Source organism: Rhinopithecus roxellana, chromosome 14, assembly GCF_007565055.1.
Source record: "Rhinopithecus roxellana isolate Shanxi Qingling chromosome 14, ASM756505v1, whole genome shotgun sequence".
NCBI classification, from domain to species: Eukaryota; Metazoa; Chordata; class Mammalia; order Primates; family Cercopithecidae; genus Rhinopithecus; species Rhinopithecus roxellana.
In genome coordinates, this window is record NC_044562.1 from 37,143,667 (window position 1) to 37,161,942 (window position 18,276).

The 18,276-nt window shown below is 32.9% G+C and overlaps 1 protein-coding gene across 7 annotated transcripts in view; it reads left to right on the top strand.

Moving 5' to 3' along the window:
• Positions 1 to 18,276, top strand: part of PGAP1 (post-GPI attachment to proteins inositol deacylase 1) — an 83,636-nt gene that overhangs the window by 31,268 nt on the left and 34,092 nt on the right. For all 7 annotated transcript variants that reach the window (XR_004053234.1, XR_004053232.1, XR_004053233.1 and 4 more), the window contains 9 exons: positions 928 to 974; positions 1,344 to 1,395; positions 6,686 to 6,763; positions 10,955 to 11,030; positions 13,037 to 13,110; positions 13,216 to 13,267; positions 13,772 to 13,838; positions 14,248 to 14,356; positions 15,814 to 15,852. Coding sequence is in view for 4 of the 7 variants with exons in the window: in XM_010381615.2 (XP_010379917.1) it covers positions 928 to 974; positions 1,344 to 1,395; positions 6,686 to 6,763; positions 10,955 to 11,030; positions 13,037 to 13,110; positions 13,216 to 13,267; positions 13,772 to 13,838; positions 14,248 to 14,356; positions 15,814 to 15,852 (594 nt within the window). In the remaining 3 variants the exon portion in view is untranslated. The remainder of the gene's footprint in view (positions 1 to 927; positions 975 to 1,343; positions 1,396 to 6,685; positions 6,764 to 10,954; positions 11,031 to 13,036; positions 13,111 to 13,215; positions 13,268 to 13,771; positions 13,839 to 14,247; positions 14,357 to 15,813; positions 15,853 to 18,276) is intronic.

Genomic DNA, 18,276 nt, shown 5'->3' on the forward strand with positions numbered 1-18,276 from the left:
ATGAAGGAATGGAATTCAAAACCCCTTTAATTATAAGTTTCTATTAGTACTTTAAAGAATAGATATAATGAAGCAAAGCTATTCTATAGGAACTTTATAAAGTGAATTCTGTTTTCCATTGGCTTCCATACTAAAATTTGAGGTACTTTTTATAGCAAATATTCTCTAAGATAATAGAGTAACTTACAATGTTATCTAGATTTACTGTATCAGAATAATGATTTTGATTTTTTTGTTTCTTTTTAATGAGTACCTCCTGTGTTAGGCACTATTAAAAAATGTGATATTGTTTAAAAATGCTGTAGGGTGCATTTATTATGATACTAGGAATGGAAGCCAGGTGTGGTGGCTCACACCTGTAATCCTAGCACTTTGGGAGGCTGAGGTGGGTGGATCATTTGAGCTCAGTAGTTTGAGACCAGCCTGGGCAACATGGTCAGACCCCATCTCTGCAAAAAATACAAAAAACTTAGCTGGGCGGGGTGGCACACACCTGTAGTTTCTGCTACTTGAGGTGTGAGGAAGGAAGATTGCTTGAACCCAGGAGGAGGAGGTTGCAGTGAGCCAAGCTCACGCCATTGTACTCCAGCCTGGGCAACAGAGCAAGACTCCATCTCAAAACAAAAAAAAAAAAAAGAGAGAGAGAGAGAGAGACACCTGTCAGTACAGTCTTTCTCATACTCTTGGCTCCAGGATAACTGCTTACCTATCAGTGTTGACATTCGACTTCTTTTCTTTACCTATCCTTGATTTATTTGACTTTGAGAACATCTTGGATATGTTTCTGAACAATAAACTGTTATTTATATTTCATTTGCTCCTAGTCACCCTATCATATAACAATAAAGTGTTGAAAATGAATGCTTGTTTTGTACAATTATTTTCTACAATACTTAGTGTGTTTTGTTTTGTGCTGTTAACCAACAGGATACAAATAGTTGGATTTTTGCTTGCATAAACAGCACTTCTATGTGGTAAGTCTTTTGAATGCATGGCCTTCCACTGTTCATTTATCTCAACGTAAACAATACTTGTAAATCACACTTTTAGAATAGTTTCATACATTGTTATTTTAATTTTGATGCTATATGAAATTATAGTATTGTTTTTAAAATGAAAAGTAAAGGAAATGAATATACTAGTAATTTTTGCAAACATTGAAATTAGCTAGGAAAAACATTTTTGTTGCTAAGGGAACTATGCGGACAGAGTATATTGGATTAGACTCACTAGACATCTCTACTAGGTGTAGAGATGGTTTCTTTTTCCTCTGAATCTTATTTATAATTTATAATATTTCCATATATTTGTCCTTTAATTATATTTTCATATTTATTTCAAAGCCAGCAAGGGGTTGATTTATCATGGAAAGCTGAACTGCTGCCAACAATTAAGGTAAATTATGGCTTCCGAATTTTAATGTTCAGTTGAAAAAAACACTTGAGTCTATATACATTTTAGAATATTCTCTTTCATTAGCTTATCATGGTATTAAATAAACTTGAGATTTGCTAACCTACATTTAAAAAATATTTTCTCTAGAAATACATTTGATAGGAAATAACATACCATTAGTATTATTTATATATTTTTTTACTTTCAGAGATAAAAACTATAAGTTAACAGTCCCCTGAATCTCTGTATGTTATAGCTTCAGACCAAAAGAACTGGAGGGATTTCTAACATTCAATTTGAGGATATGTTTAATGGCCTGCCTTAAAATATGAACTGAGTTAGTATACTTAGAATTCATTTTGGGAGGAAGGGCCTGCAGTTGGGAAGTGGACATCTCAAAGAGATACGATACATGGTCAAGCACTCAAATAACTAGTTTATCTAGTGCTCTCCAGGGTGATAAGTCACAGCAGGAATTTATTTCATAGTTGTTTGTGATTTGATTAAGCAACTTTGGTAGGTCAGCAAGTACTTTTATAAAGGGCTTATTTGCATCGTCTCAAAATCTATTGTTGAAAAGCAAAATAATTCTAAAATGTGATGAAAATGTCTGTTCTGATTTCCAAATTGTATTTATTGTAACTGATAATGTTTTATCAGGATTGATAGTTTTCAGTCTTCAAGTAAATCTGTGCTTTAAAAATACAGTTTCATAATGAATCCTAGACTCATTCATTGACTTGTAAGTGAAATCATCTGGTAGTTTCCAGTTATTTCACAATTAGCTCCAATTAAGTTAGTTATTTTTGCTCCTGAATGTTTATAATTATTTGTATGTATAGTCAACTCTATACTATACAGAGAATGAGAAACTTATGCTAACAGAGAGGAATGGTGACAGAAGAAATAATTGCAAGTCACACTTCACTTTGGAATGGTTGCAATTTTTTTTGTCACCTTGGTCAGTCTTATTTGCACACATTCACTCATGTGACCTTGTGTTTATCAAACAAATATGGTAGGAGAGTAAATTGACTTGAACATTTTTAAGGTCTCTCGCTGATACTGTCCTAACCAGGATCAAAACAAACAAAAGTGTTAGGATATACTTACTGAACAATCATTTATAAGTTGTTATTAAATATTTCCTCAACTTATTTTTTTATTCAATAGCTTGAGGGGTATAGGTGACTTTTTATTACATGGATGAATTGTATAGATTAATTTGGATGTTCTATCCAGCCTATAATGTAAAGATTAAGAAGAAATAAATTATTAAAAACCCAATAAAATGTACTTTGCTCCTGTGTTTTAAAAGGTATTTCTTAAATCATAAAATTTTTATATTATTATTTTAAATATCCAAATATTAATCAGTCTCTGTATCAAACACTAGGTCCCTATGTTGTTTGTTCTGAATGTAAGAAACAGCTGGCTGAATAGCAGGAGAACAAGCTATTTCAGCTGCCTACTTTTCATGGCAAATGCTGAAAGAGAGAAGTTAGAAAACAAGTATTATAGCATTGTGCAGTCTTATGTGTTCTCAGCTTAAGAGGACAGATCTTTTATTTTAATGAAAATAAAAATTGTGTGTAATATGTATTAGCCATTTATAAACAGCACACAAAATTATTTTGCTTTGAAATTGAAGGGATGACCAAAGCAAAGAAATTTTGTAAATTTTATTCATATTGCTATCTCAATAAAAGTAATGTCAGATGAGAATTATATCACTGTTAGGCATTTCTATGTACTGAACTTTTAAGAAATAGATGGAGCCCTCCATCAAAGCACGTATAAATTCAACACTTGGCCATTCTTGAGAATAAATACTTAAAAGACATTAGAGTGGATAGCTGCACAGATTATCCAAGTTCTTCGTAATTAATTTATGTTTCATATTAGCTACCATTTGTCTGGTGGGTCTTAGCTGCCTGTAGTTGTGGCTTATGTGGCCCTTTTAAGGTCTTTAATTTACATTAGAACATAAGAGCCTGTCACAGGGACTTTGCTAAGTTGGGGTGAAGCCCAGGAGTTTATGTTTGATAAACATCCCACATGAATCTAGTCAGGTTGTTAGAAGGCTACTCATTAATGGTTCTTTAGCTTGAGCATCTCTGTCCTCCTTGCCCACATTGGTGCTTCTGAAGAAGATTGGGGAAAGCTAAGTGTCTTAGAAATGTTTTAATGCAAACATATTGTTAGAACATATAACTACTCCCACCCCACATATACTTCCAGAACAAAACTCGATTAAAACTGTATTTGGGTGATTCATCACATAAACAGAACTAAAGACAAAACCCACATAATTATCTCAATAGATGCAGAAAAGGCTTTTGATAAAATTCAACACCCATTCATGTTAAAAACTCCCAGTAGACTAGGTATTGAAGGAACATACCTCAAAGTACTAAGAACCATCTAATGACAAACCCACAGCCAACATCATACTGAATGGGCAAAAGCTGGAAGCATTCCCCTTGAAAACCAGCACAAGACAAGGATGCCCTCTCTCAGCACTCCTATTCAACATAGTACTGGAAGACCTGGCCAGGGCAATCAGGCAAGAGAAAGAAATAAAGGGCATCCAAATAGGAAGAGAGGAAGTCAAATTATCTTTGTTTGCAAATGACATGATCCTATATCTAGAAAACTCCATCGTCTCAGCCCAAAAGCTCCTTAAGCTGATAAGCAACTTCAGCAAAGTCTCAGGATACAAAATCAATGTGCAAAAATCACTAACATTCCTATTAACACCAGCAACAGTCAAGCCAAGAGCCAAATCAGGAATGCAGTCCCATCCACAATTGCCAAAAAAAAAAAGAATAAAAGACCTAGGAATACAACTAATCAGAGAGATGAAAGATCTCTACAAGGAGAATTACAAAACACTGCTCAGATAAATCAGAGATGACATGAACAAATGGATAAACATTCCATGCCCATGGATAGGAAGAATCAATACCATTAAAATGGCCATACTGTCCAAAGCAGTTTATAGATTCAGTGCTGTTCCTATTAAACTACTATTGACATTCTTCACAGAACTAGAAAAAACTATTTAAAAATTCATATGGAACCCAAAAAGAGCCCAGTATAGCCAAGCCAATCCTAAGCAAAAAGAACAAAGCTGGAGGCATCACACTACTTGAATTCAAATTATACTACAGGGCTACAGTCACCAAACAGCATGGTACTGGTACAAAAACAGACACATAGACCAATGGAACAGGATAGATAACCTAGAAATAAGGTCACACACCTACAATTATCTGACCTTTGACAAACCTGACGAAAACAAGCAATGGGGAAAGGTTTCCCTAGTCAATAAATGGTGCTGGGATAACTGCCTAGCCTTACGCAGAAGGTTGAAACTGGACCTCTTCTTTACACCATGTACAAAAATTAGCTCAGGATGGATTAAAAACTTAAATGTAAAACCCAAAAATATAAAAAACCTGGAAGGCAACCTAGGCAATACCATTCTGGACATAGGAATGGGCAAAGATTTCATGATGATGATACCAAAAGCAATTGCAACAAAAGCAAAAATTGACAAATGGGATCTACTTAAACTAAAAAGTTTCTTCACAGCAAAGGAAACTATCAACAGAGTGAACAGGCAACCTACAGAATGGGAGAAAAATTTTGCAAACTCTGCATCTGACAAAGATCTAATATCCAGCATCTATAAGGAACTTAAACAAATTTACAAGATAAAAACAATTCATTAAAAAGTGGCCAAAGGCCATGAACCAACACTTTTCAAAAGAAGACATACATGCAGCCAACAATTATATGGAAAAAAAGCTCAACATCACTGACCATTAGAGAAATGCAAATCAAAACCACAGTGAGATACCATCTCACACCAATCAGAATGGCTATTATTAAAAAGTCAAAAAATAACTGATGCTGGCGAGGTTGCAGAGAAAAAGGAACACTTACACACTGTTAGTGGGAGTGTAAATTAGTTCAACCATTGTGGAAGACAGTGTGGAGATTCCTTGAAGACCTAAAAATAGAAATACCATTCGACCTAGTAGTCCCATTACTGGGTGTATACCCAAAGGAGTATAAAGCATTCTATTATAAAGACACATGTATGCATGTGTTCATTGCAGCACTATTCACAATAGCAAAGACATGGAATCAACCTAAATTCCCATCAATAGTAGACTGGATAAAGAAAATGTATTACATATACACCATGGAATACTATGCAGCCATAAAAAAGAACAAGATCATGTTCTTTGCAGGAACATGCATGGAGCTGGAGGCCATTATCCTTAGCAAATGAATGCAGGAACAGAAAACCAAATACTGCATCTTCTCACTTATAAGTGGGAGCTGAATGATTAGAACACATGGACATGTAGGGGGAACAGCACACACTGGGGCCTATTGGAAGGTGGAGAGTAGTAGGAGGAAGAGGATCAGGAAAAATAACTAGTGGGTAACTAGTCTTAGTACCTGGGTGATGAAATAATCTGTACAACAAACCCCCATGACACAAGTTTACCTATGTAACAAACTTGCACATCTACCCCTGAACTTAAAATAAAAGTTAAATTAAAACAAAAAAGAAAACAAAAAAACCTGTATTTGGTGCCTTGGCTTTTCATTAAATGGAGCAGTCTTCTACCAATTCATTCCTCAAAATATGGACTATAGGACTGGTCTTAATTTTGAGAAGAAAATACTCACTCATTCGGTGAGGTGCATTATTTAGACATACTTGTCTTTGTCATTTGCTAAATAAATTCCAGGGGATGAGGTGCAGATACGCCATTAGCCAGCAACTCTTTACTACTTGGGCTAGATCAAAATCATTTGGGATTAAATTGTAACTCTTTCATTATATTTAGCATTTATTCATTCATTAGCTATTGAATGTTTTTTGTTATATACTACCAAAATAAATGTAGATACAATGCTGTGATACTATATGTAACAACCAAATTATAAAAAGAAAGACATCAAATTTGGAAATAATAATAGAAAATAATTAAATTTAATGTTAAATGTCATTTGTTTTATGTGAAGGGATCCAAGGAATATTTTTGGCAGTCCCTATTTAACATAGTAATTATTAGGAACTTGATTTTCAACAGGATTATTGACCTGGAAATGTAAACATGGGCATTTTGTGTAGTACTGAACATAAATTGGAAGCCTGCTTTTTAAGATAACTAATTGAGTAAGAAATAAGTGTAATTTATTTTTCTTTAAACATGCATTAATCTCTAAGAAATAAAAGTAGTTTCTTTTTTTTATTTTATTTTAGACTCTGACATTAAGACTTCAAGACTATCCATCTTTGTCTCATCTTGTTGTTTATGTACCATCTGTTCATGGAAGTAAGGTAACAAGTGGGTTGATTGTTTTCAGAATGTTTTGGGGATACATGCTAAAATTTTACAGTTCTTTTTCAATGAGTTTTTCTACACAGAGTTTATCTAAAACCGTAGCCAGTTTGATGATCCACCTAAGACTGTTAAATTATTAGGATCATCTACTCTAACTTGAACTAAACAGAATAAACCCAAGTTTCTTTGTTCCAAGTGATAACTGGTTCCAGTTTATCAATCAGTCTTTCAAAACCTATGAATTATTAGACACATAATAATAATTCATAGGTGTAAAACCTATGAATTATTAGGTACCCTTTAAGTACAACGCTATGTACAAAGAATTATAGGAGGCACACAAATGAAGACATGACCCTGGTTTTGTTTTTTTGAGACAGAGTCTTGCTTTGTCACACAGGCTGGAATGCAGTGGCGCAATCTTGGCTCACTACAACCTCTACCTCCTGGGTTCAAGCTACTCTCCTGTGTCAGCCTCTCAAGTAGCTGGGACTACACGTGCGTGCTAGCACGCCCAGCTAATTTTTGTATTTTTAGTAGAGATAGGGTTTTGCTATGCTGGCCAGGATGGTCTTGAACTTTTGACCTTGGGTGATCTGCCCACCTTGGCCTCCCAAAGTTCTGGGATTACAGGTATGAACCACTGCGAAAAAGCTACATGCTATTGGGAAGGGGGAGAGAAATGTAACTGGAGCAGAGGGAAGAGTGGAAAAAGAACTACTCAAATACACATAACATAAATCAGAATATAGCAAGTACATAAAAAGAATGGCATTAATATGATATTTAAAATGGCTTTCAAGTGGACATGGTGGCAAGTACCTGTAGTCCTAGCTACTTGGGAAGTTGAAGTAGGAGAATCGTTTGAACCCAGGAGGTGGAGGCTGTAGTATGCTATGATTATGCCTATGAAAAGCCACTGTACTGCAGCCTAGTCAACATAATGAGACTCCACCTTTTAAATGAAATGAAATAAAACAAAATAACCTTAACAGATAGCTAGGATTTTTATAGGACGAATGAACATTGTAGAGCCATGCTGTCAATACAGGAATCACTAGCACATGTGGTTATTTCAATTTAAGTTAATATAAAATAAAAAATTCTGTTCCCTAGTTGTCCTAGTCACATTTCCAGATGCTCAATAGTAACATCATTGCCAGGAGTTATAAGGGACAGCACTGTTCAGACAAAGCAACAGAGCAAAGCATGAAGTATATTTGAAAACCAGTGAATGAGTAAATAATAATTTTGAAAGGATGGCTACGATGGGTTTGAATAGTAGTGGAGGAAAAGTCTGGAAAATTAGTTCATGGCCATATTGAGAAAGTCTTGATTGGAGGATTCAGGACTTAACAGAATTCAAAAGTCAGTAGGAAGCCATAAGATTTTTCACTATAGTAGTAATGGTATCAGAAATCATTTATTTGGGGAGATTAATCTCCTTATGCTGTAGAATAGATCAGAAACAGACTATACACCTCCTAAGGGGCTTGTACAGACCGAGCACCCTTAATCCAAAAATCCAAACTCTAAAACTTTTTGACAGGTGGGGATACTCACTGCTATAATAACGAGGGCACGCCATCTAGAACATTTTGAGTACCAACCTGACAACACAATTGGAAAATTCTACCCCGACCTCAGGTGGTGAGATATAGTCAAAACAGTCAAAATTTTGTTTCACGCACAAAGTTATTAAAAATATAAAAATTACCTTGAGACTATGTGTATAAGAGATATATGAAACATAAATGAATTTCGTGTTTAGACTTGGGTTCCATCCCCAAGATATCTCATTATATATAGGCAAATATTCCAAAATCTGAAAAAATCAGACACTTCTACTTCCATGCATTTTGGATAAGGGATCCTCGGCCTGTACTGGGGAAGTGGCAATAGAAAGAAAAGAATGGTGATTTTGATAGAATTAGGGGTAAGAAAGAAAATGGAGGTAGAGGGTACTTTGGACTCCCCTTTTCCTATTTCACACAGCAAACTTACTCTTCAGGATCCAACCTGTGTCCCTTTTCCCATTTTCCAGAGTCCCCCAGTCATCTTTTACTTATTCTCATGATACTTTGTTTATAACTTCTTTGAAAATTTTATTATGTTGAATTATAATTTATTTATGTCTCAGTTGCCATGACCACATTGTGAACTCTTTAAGAGTAATGAAGAGATAGGTTTTATTCCACTTTGCATCCTCAACCTTTAGTGACTACTGCATAAATGCTCAAGAAAATGTTTATTGAATGAGAAGGTTGGTAAGATTTGTAGCCAAAATAATCAGAAAAATTTAGGAGAAATAGAGAAAGGAAAAGGGGGATGTAGTTGGGAGTCATCTCAATGACTAAATCTCGCAAGTCCCTTATAATGGATTCATTGTTCTGTTTTGCTTAGCTCAAGTGAGAGGTAATTCAGCATCTTCAATACTAAAAGCTCTCTTTAAGGGTTTTTCTGTCAGGTAAGATGGTTTTGAATGAATCTAATATTTTTCTCAAACTTGAAAAGGCCCTCTCTGATTATTCCAAGAAATTAATGAGCCTTTCTGCAAATAGACAGTCTTAGCAGCCTAATAAATATGTAATGCATCTTAATGCTCTTTGGAAAGTAACACTGCAGACTCTACTGTTATACAACCCTGTCTCACTAGAATTATAACTTAAGTCTTTCATAATTTTTGCATGTCTATGTATAGCTCATCATCAGAACGTACATATATTCAAATAGTGTAAAACATTTTTTAGTCAACTTGTATCAATATATTTTTAGAAATGCAAATATGGAATTATCTGCATTTTTTTTTGTAACAGAAAACAAAATGATTAAACCCGTTAGAAATTTACTGTTTGAGAGACAGGCCTTTGAATTTTCTCTTTCTTGGGTAGGGTTTTTGTCATTATGCAAAACTAATTGCACAGCCAAATTTTTAAAGCAATAATAAAAATTCTATTATTTTAAACTTGTTCAAAGTGATTAAATTGCTTTTAAAAACTGCTTCCCTATCTGATATAGACTTATCCAAAAGTACTTTGTAAAAATATAATGAATAATCCTGTTCAGTAAATGATTTCTATAATATTTCAGCAGCTGTTTTCTATAATGAAAATATCTGACTGTGTTCTTTGCCTTATAAGTAAGGAGGGAGAAATAAAAGCAAAACCCCTTAAAAGTTTTTTCTTTTGTTCCCCCAAGTGTATGGTATAATCTAGTAGCAATTTCCCTGTCTGTTTTTCACTTTTGAAAACAATCAAAAGTCTACCCAAGAGGCAAACAAAGTAATACTGCTTCAGACAAATCCAAAGTATAGTTATTAGAAAAGCCTAGGATAGACCCTACTAGCTTTCCGCTTTTGTAGACTGCAAACTACTTGCTAGCTACAGTTACGCATCAGATTAATTTTTCTTTAGCTTCTATAGATCAAAATAATATCACATTGTAGAGATTATTTTAATGAAACTTTTCCTTTACCAGAAATAAGTAGAGCAGAGTTTCTCATGCAGCTAATAGAAATGTTATTTAAAAAGAAATGTCACTACAAAAAATTATAATGATGCGGGTGTCACATTGTAGTTCTACTTTTTTGAAAAGCATTTCTTTTTCTGGCTTCATACATAGCAAACCTTTTTTTACACTTACTGTAATAACTGTTTAACCTGAAATAATGTTCCACAAATAACATTAGCCATGTGTCAGTCAATGGCAGTATTTCTCCAAAAGCCTTTTATAGTCTAATTAGACTATCTTTAATAAATACAGGATTTTTCAAAAAGATATATAACAAAATCACATTTTCCTTTTGACTATGACTATTAAGAGACATAGTATTTAAATCCTTAATTAATCTTGAATTAGCCTAGGCTCTTAATACTTTGATCCATTCTTTACTGTCCTTCTTCTGCAAACACTTAAAGCTAACTATAAAAAAAACTGCTATGGATCTGTTGTTCTAGAAATGGTTCTCTAATAATCTTTTAAGTTAACCTTGTGTATCAAGTTTTCTCAGCATAGTATCTCTCCTTGAGAAATTCTTGTCACCTAAGTATAGGCAGAATTATAGTGTAATAGATGATACTTTCTCCAAAGCTGAGATTTATAGACTTTTATTTTCCACTCAAACATCAAGTAAAGATATTTTACTATAAATTTACTTTTTAAAAATAAATCAGTGTTTTGTATTTCAGTTTGTTGTAGATTGTGAATTCTTTAAAAAAGAGACAAGATCCATACAGCTTCCTGTAACTCATCTTTTTTCCTTTGGTAAGTACTTTGTTTTTGGAAAGCATAAGAATTGCTTTTATTTTTAACAGAGTTGCAGTAAAGCAGAGCTTTATAATACCAAATGTTGTTGACTATTTCAAGTATAGTTCTTAGAATAACTGTATGATGTGGTTCAGTGATTTTTTTCTCATTGGGCTAGCAGTCATATTCTGAGAAGTGAACTTCCATAATCACATACATTTGCAGGTAATTACGTGTGTGTATATATGTGTCTGTGTGTCTGTTCTTATGTGAAATTTATCCTATTGGTCCTTTTAATACAATTTTAATATAGAATTATAAATTGTTATTTGTATAAGGTTTCAAGATTTCTCTAAATATTCTTTTAAACTTTATTTTGAAATAATTTTAGATTTACAGGAAAGTTACAAAAGAGTTCCTGTATATCCTTCACCCACATTTCCCTAAGGTTGACCTTCTACATAAACACAATACAACCTTTTAAACTAAGAAATTAGCATTGGTGCAATACTGTTAATTCAACTACAGGCTTTATTTGTTTTTCACCAGTTTTTCCACATGTCCTGCTTCTCCAGGTTTCCACATTGCGTTTAGTTGTCATGACTCCTAAGTCTCCTGTAATCTGTGACAGTTCCTCAATCTTTCCTTGCCTTTCACAACTTTGAAACCTTTGAAGAATACTGTTCAATTATTTTGCACAATGTTCCTTATTTGGAATTGTCTGATACTTTCATTTTTGTGGGGGGAGTAGGGAACAAGGTCTCACTCTGTCACCCAGGCTGGAGTACAATGGCATGATCTCAGCTCGCTGCAACCTTTGCCTCTGGCTCAAGCAATCCTTCCACCTCAGCCTCCTGAGTAGCTAGGACTACAGGCATGTGACACATGTTCAGCCAACTTTTTTGTATTTTTTGTAGAGGCAGAGATTCACCATGTTGCCCAGGCTGGTCTCAGACTCCTGGACTCAAGAAATCTGTCTGCCTTGGCCTCCCAAAATGCTGGGATTACAGGAATGAGCCAAGGCGCCCAGTCTGATACTTTCTTATGATTATATTGAGGTTATGTATTTTTGCCAAAATACCACAGAAGCAATGAGGATTACCTACTATATCATATTGAGTATACATGATACTCATATCTCTAATTACTAGTTATGTTAATTTTCCTTTCTTGGTTAAGGTGGTGCCTGCTAGGTTTCTCCAGTATAACGTTATTGCTTTTTCCTTTTGTAATTAATAAATATCTGGGGTGACATACTTTGAGAATATATAAATGTCCTGTTTTTCTTTAGAATAACCCACTATTTTTAGCATCCATTGGTTCATCTAGTACTTAGCAAATATTACTCTGGTATTCTACATTTAGTGGAATTCTTCCTAAGATAAAGTAGACCCTTCTCCCCCATTTATTTATTTATTCAATTTTTATTTATGTCACTATGGACTCAGGGATATCTATTTTATTCATTGGGCTATAATCCAATTCTATCATTATATATATTTTTGCTTAAGTTGTTCTAGCTTTGAATATTGGGAACTTTTTTACGTTAGCTCCTGTGCCATTTTGGTATGCCCATCCTTTAAATATTTTTTTACATCCCATTTATGAAAAGAATCTGTGTTACTTGGGAAAACTCGAAGATTTTTATTTCTCCCTTTACCCTTTGTTTTGGTATAAAAATACCCAGAACAATACAGAAATGACAATTCTGAATCACCCTTATCATTAGAAGATAAGAAGCTTCTAAAATAAAAGATCTACCAAGGAAGTATATACCTTTCTGAAATTGGAATTATATACCTGACTATTTAAAAGCAGATAGATGTGATTAGGAGTCATAAAAGTTATTTTATCTAGAGTTTATTGCTGGGGGATTAGATTTTTAGAAGTTAACTCCATGCAGAAGTGAAAACCTGTAAACAAATTTTTAATTATTGGCATTGTTTTAGTGCTAATTAAATAATCAGTATGTATTTAAAAACTTCCTTGGTATTCTAAGTAATACAGTACTTTGAATTCAACAGGATTGTCTTCAAGGAAAGTGATGTTAAATACAAACGGCCTATACTACAATATAGAGCTTCTGAACTTTGGACAGGTAATTAATCCTGAGTACAACAAGAAGGATTTGATTTTACTTTAATGTTTACTTTAACATACAAGTAACCTTTTTATTTTTTTTTTTGTGGTCAAACTCTGTTAGATATACCAAGCTTTTAAAATCAACGTGGTAAGCAAGTGCTCAGCAGTGAAAGGTAAATACGTTTTCTAAAAAATGTATAGAAACTAATATTGTCATGTGAAGAGTCAATAGGTGTTAACTTGAATTTTCTATAATACTTATTCTTCCATATATTTTTATGTGAAGTAAAATTAAATATATAATGGAAAAGTTGTTTATATTTCCAGGGGATTTAACATAGACCCTTTCTTAACAGTAAAGCATTTTTATCTGTTTCACTTTAAATATCCACATTTTTAAAATACCATATATCTTTATGTCTTATAGTAGTAATTCAGATTTAGTTATTTAATATTTTTCCACTTTCTTAGTACTGCCTATCTGCTGTAATATCTATTATAAATCGAATTAAAGCATTATTATTTAGGAATTCTCCATAATTTTTTATCATGTAATATAACCTGTACTGATTTTTTAAATGAAATGGACAATTGTATAATTAGTTAGGTGTTATAGTCGTTTATGTAATGTTTAGAGTAACATATTGTTAATAATAGTTTTTTTAATGTTTTAACAGAAGAAATAACCAGTATCTATAAACTTCATATTCCTTGGTCTTATGAAGATTCACTAACCGTTGCACAGTAAGTATTTGAAAGAATTTACTTTAAACTTTGGTGTTTTTGAATCGTAGATAATCTGCTTAGTTTATTTATTTAAATCATGAATTATTAAAATGCCTCAGTAAAATGTATGTATCCTTTATATAGCATTGTTCCTATAATTTAATATATAGTATTCTTATTAAATGATAGAGAACTTAAACTTTACTTGCTTGGAACCTGAGCCCCCTTCCACCCTCTCCCAACTCCTGTGTCCTAGAGGAAGCATTCAAACAATTGTGATATCATTGAAAAAGTGCCCATCCACAATTATGTGTCTGGTACCTAGCTTCCTCTACATTATTCGATTGTATTGTGCTGAGGATTAACTTAGCCGTGGCTCTTTACCAGCATTTTGTATTTGAAAATTGAATTTAAGTTATCTCTTCAGGGCTCCATCTTCCACAGAAATTTCTCTGAAACTCCATATTGCTCAACCAGAAAATGACAGCCATGTGGCATTATTAAAAATGTACACATCATCAGACTGTCGGTACGAGGTAAGTTGTATGTTTGATTAATTTTTAAGGTTTAGTTATAGAATAAGCTAGAAATATTCTTTTTATATAAGCTTTAGATACATGGTGGTATGGAAGCCAATACATACAAAAAATAGGCATTTAAAATATTTTAAATATTCATTTTTCCTATTAACACCACCTTAGCATCTCCATAACTGGACCATTTGAAAATGTATACATCTTAATAAGTAATAGAAGATAAAGCAAAAAAATGAGACTGTAGATTCAACTTCTGAATTTGCAAGCCCCAAGTCCAGAATCTTTTATAAATTGAAGAACATCATGAGGTCAGCTGACAGGGGCTTACTGTAGTAACTGACATGATACTTACTGGTGTATAGCTCTACTGGTTGTTAGCTTAAGGATCTTCTTTCCTTTTCACTAATTATTTTAAGCTCTTCTAGTCATTAAAATGTGTGATTTCATACCTATTATGTTTATTTTGTAATCAAAATACATCTCTTTGTGTTAAGGGAAATAGACTTGAGAGTAACATTTTATTTACTTATGGAGTCATGAATGAGGAGCCCCTAGATTCCAGATTTAAGTGGTTAAAGTACTAATTTCAGTGGTTATGACATCATAGGCCTCTGGTTTATGTGAAATATTTTGTTTCTGCTCAACTGCTTTAAACCAAGCTTAAATGTTTGGATTTTTTGTTAAATCTAACTTTTCAAGGGTAAACTAGGATTGATATTGTCAAATTAATAGAATCTGTTCCTCCAGCCAAGTTTCAGTTGAACTTATGTTATGAATTAATTTAGATTTCGTAGAATTTATTATTGCTTTGATATCTTGCATCCTGTTTCTAACAGTTAAGGGTTTTTCAGGGCCATAGTAGTTTTTAACTTGCCTATTCATATTTATAATATTAAAGCAATAGAAAAAATTGTGATAAAAATTTGGCTCCAAATACTGCATGCTCTCAAAATGTCCATGTTTTTACAAATACTGTATATTTTCAAGAAGTCTATATTTTGACAAAATGTAATCATTTTAAACTTCCCTAAAAAAATATTTATCTCCTAATATCAAATAGACTTCCTAATTATAAAAAAAGTTGTATTTATGGTAGAGATAATTAAGGATGAAATTCTTTTTAAAATATTATTTTGACTTAAATTTCTTTAACTGGCATGATGTGGTAAGAAGATATTCTACTTAATCAAATATTTTAGGTAGTAAAGGGGCATAATAGCATTTACTCAACTGTCAAATAATTAGATATGTGGGAAAGTATACTAAACAGTAAAACTATAGTTAATACAATTTACATGGTGATTCAGAAGATTCTTTAACATCTTGAGTGCCTTTAAGGTTTACCATTATAGAAAATCAATTATTATGCTTAGAGATATGCAGAAGTACTCAATTTAATAAAATGTAAAGGAGTTTAGAGGAAAATAACCTTTTTTTCAATAATTGTTTTAAACTAGGTGACAATTAAGACTTCCTTTTCACAGATACTTGGACAGGTAAGAGAGATTCCTGGCTGGTTAATTATTTACTGCTTTATGAATAGATAGCTCTAAGGAAGGGGTTGTAGACTTTTTCCATAAGGGGCCAGATAATCAGTAATTTTTTGCAGACCACATACAGTATCTTTTGCTACTGCCACTGCTGTAGCTGCTTTTGTCTTCTTCCTTTTTTCTTTTTCATTCTTCTCCCACTTTAATAAAATCCAAAAATTATTCTTGGCCCACAGGCGATAGTTGTCCACCCCTGCTTTAAGGTGATGCTTTCATGTTTGATACATCCAAAAAATGAGAGCTGATACCTGATTCTCAAACAAACTAATATTTTTGCCTAAATGAATTTCATATTAAGACTTCATGGTTGAGCATGGTGGCTCCCATCTGTAATCCCAGCACTTTGGGAGGCCAAGGCAGGCAGATCACTTAAGGTCAGGAGTTCGAGACCAGCCTGGCCAACTGGTAAAACCCCACCTCTACTAAAAATACAAAAATTAGCCAGGCATGGTGGCACACACCTATAGTCCTGGCTACCCAAGAGGCTGAGGCATGAGACTCGCTTGAACCTGGGAGACAGAGGTTGCAGTGAGCTGAGATTGTGCCACTGCACTCTAGCCTTGGCAACAAAGGGAGACTCCATCTCAAAAAAAAAAAAAAAAAAAAGAAAGAAAAAGAAAAAAGATTTCATGTTGCTCATACTACATTATAAAATCATAGTACAATAAAATATGTAGGCTCTGCCATATAAATGAATGTTTTCAAATAACTTTTTATATTGTGCATACTCAGTTTATAAAAGGTAAACATAAATTCTATTAAAGATAAACGTATTGAATTCATTAGCAAATAATATTACAAAAATACTGCATAAAGTAGTAGAACTATAGATACTACTTAGCATTGCTATAATTTGCACAATTGTGCAACCTGGACATAAATAAGATAACAATTGATAAGTTAGGGAAGTTATATAGTTTTAAAATTCAGTCAAATTTGTATTATAGCTTTTATTACTTTCACTTTTTTTTTTTTTGGTCTGTTGTATTTTGCAATGCAGGCATAGTAGAATTTTGTTTTAACTCTAAGTCATTTAATACTGTAATAAAACTCACAAGACAAAATTAAATTAGAAACATTTTTTATATGCATTATCTCATTTAATCCTCAGAGCAACTTGGTGAGAACTAGATTATGATAGTTATTAATTTGTGAACATTATAAAATTATAAGTTAATATATAAAAATTTTGTGCTAAATTAGGAAGGGAAGATTAAAATCTTTGTATAAGTTGGAAAATAGCATCATGGATAATTACAGTACATATTCTAAAATGTTGAACCAATTAAATCTCTCAAATTCATACTATTGTATATTTAGTATGATGAAAGGGCATATTACTGTAAACAGTGGTTTGGAGTAGGAATATAACATACTCTCATCCATATAATTCCTGTGTCTCATAATTCAATTTAGTAACAAGAAAAGTCAAGTCAGCTTGATACACTAGAGTCAAGCATAATTATAAACCAAAAGAGGACAAACCTAGTATTCTTGTTTTGATGTGGAAATCTTTCTAAAGACTGAGGATGTACAGGTGTTAACAGTATCAAATGTAGAGTCTTTTAAAATGTCAATTAAATAATTTATATTATTGAAGCTTAAGCTTAGTTCTGTAATAAAAAATTTAAAAACAAAAAGAATTTGTATTAATTGAATTAAATTTTCAAGTTATTGAAAAGATATAAGATGTTCTTCCTTCATGCTTGTTTAAAAATGTAGCTTGTAGGTAGTAAGAGAATGAATGAAAGTTGTATATCTTACTTGTTTTAAAAAACAATACATATTTTGAATGTTGCTGATTCAGTCACAGAAGGTTGGAGAAAATGAATAAGAGAAACTTCAGCCTTCAGTAGATAACTTTTCATAAAGTTAAATTTTTTTCTGATAAAGGAAAGAGGAAAATATTCACATATTCTATAGTCTGCTCTTACGAAAAAGAGGGCAAAGCATAAACTCAAAGTTACTTTCTCAAGAGAATTCCATAAATGCTGGTAAATCATTTCTGTGCAGGAATGAAGTCCAGTGTTGCCAGATCTTCAGCTTTTAAGAGAAACTAGAAATATGAATTTTTAGACGAAATATTTTAATTTTTCAATGTTGGCATGTAATTCAAAATTTAAAGAAATAACTGCACCAAATACTAAGTATGGCTACAGTTTGACTAAGAGACAGGGAGGTCAGTTTATGATTGTAAGTTTAGTAGTATCTTATATACCCAGTTGTATTTGTAGCCCAGTATAACATTTAATACTCATAACAATGATCCTCTGTCATTAAAAGAAATTTTATATTCAGAATACTCTGCATGGGACCTCTTACAAGATTCTAAACACAGTGAAGGGCATTAAAGGTAACAATAACAGCTAG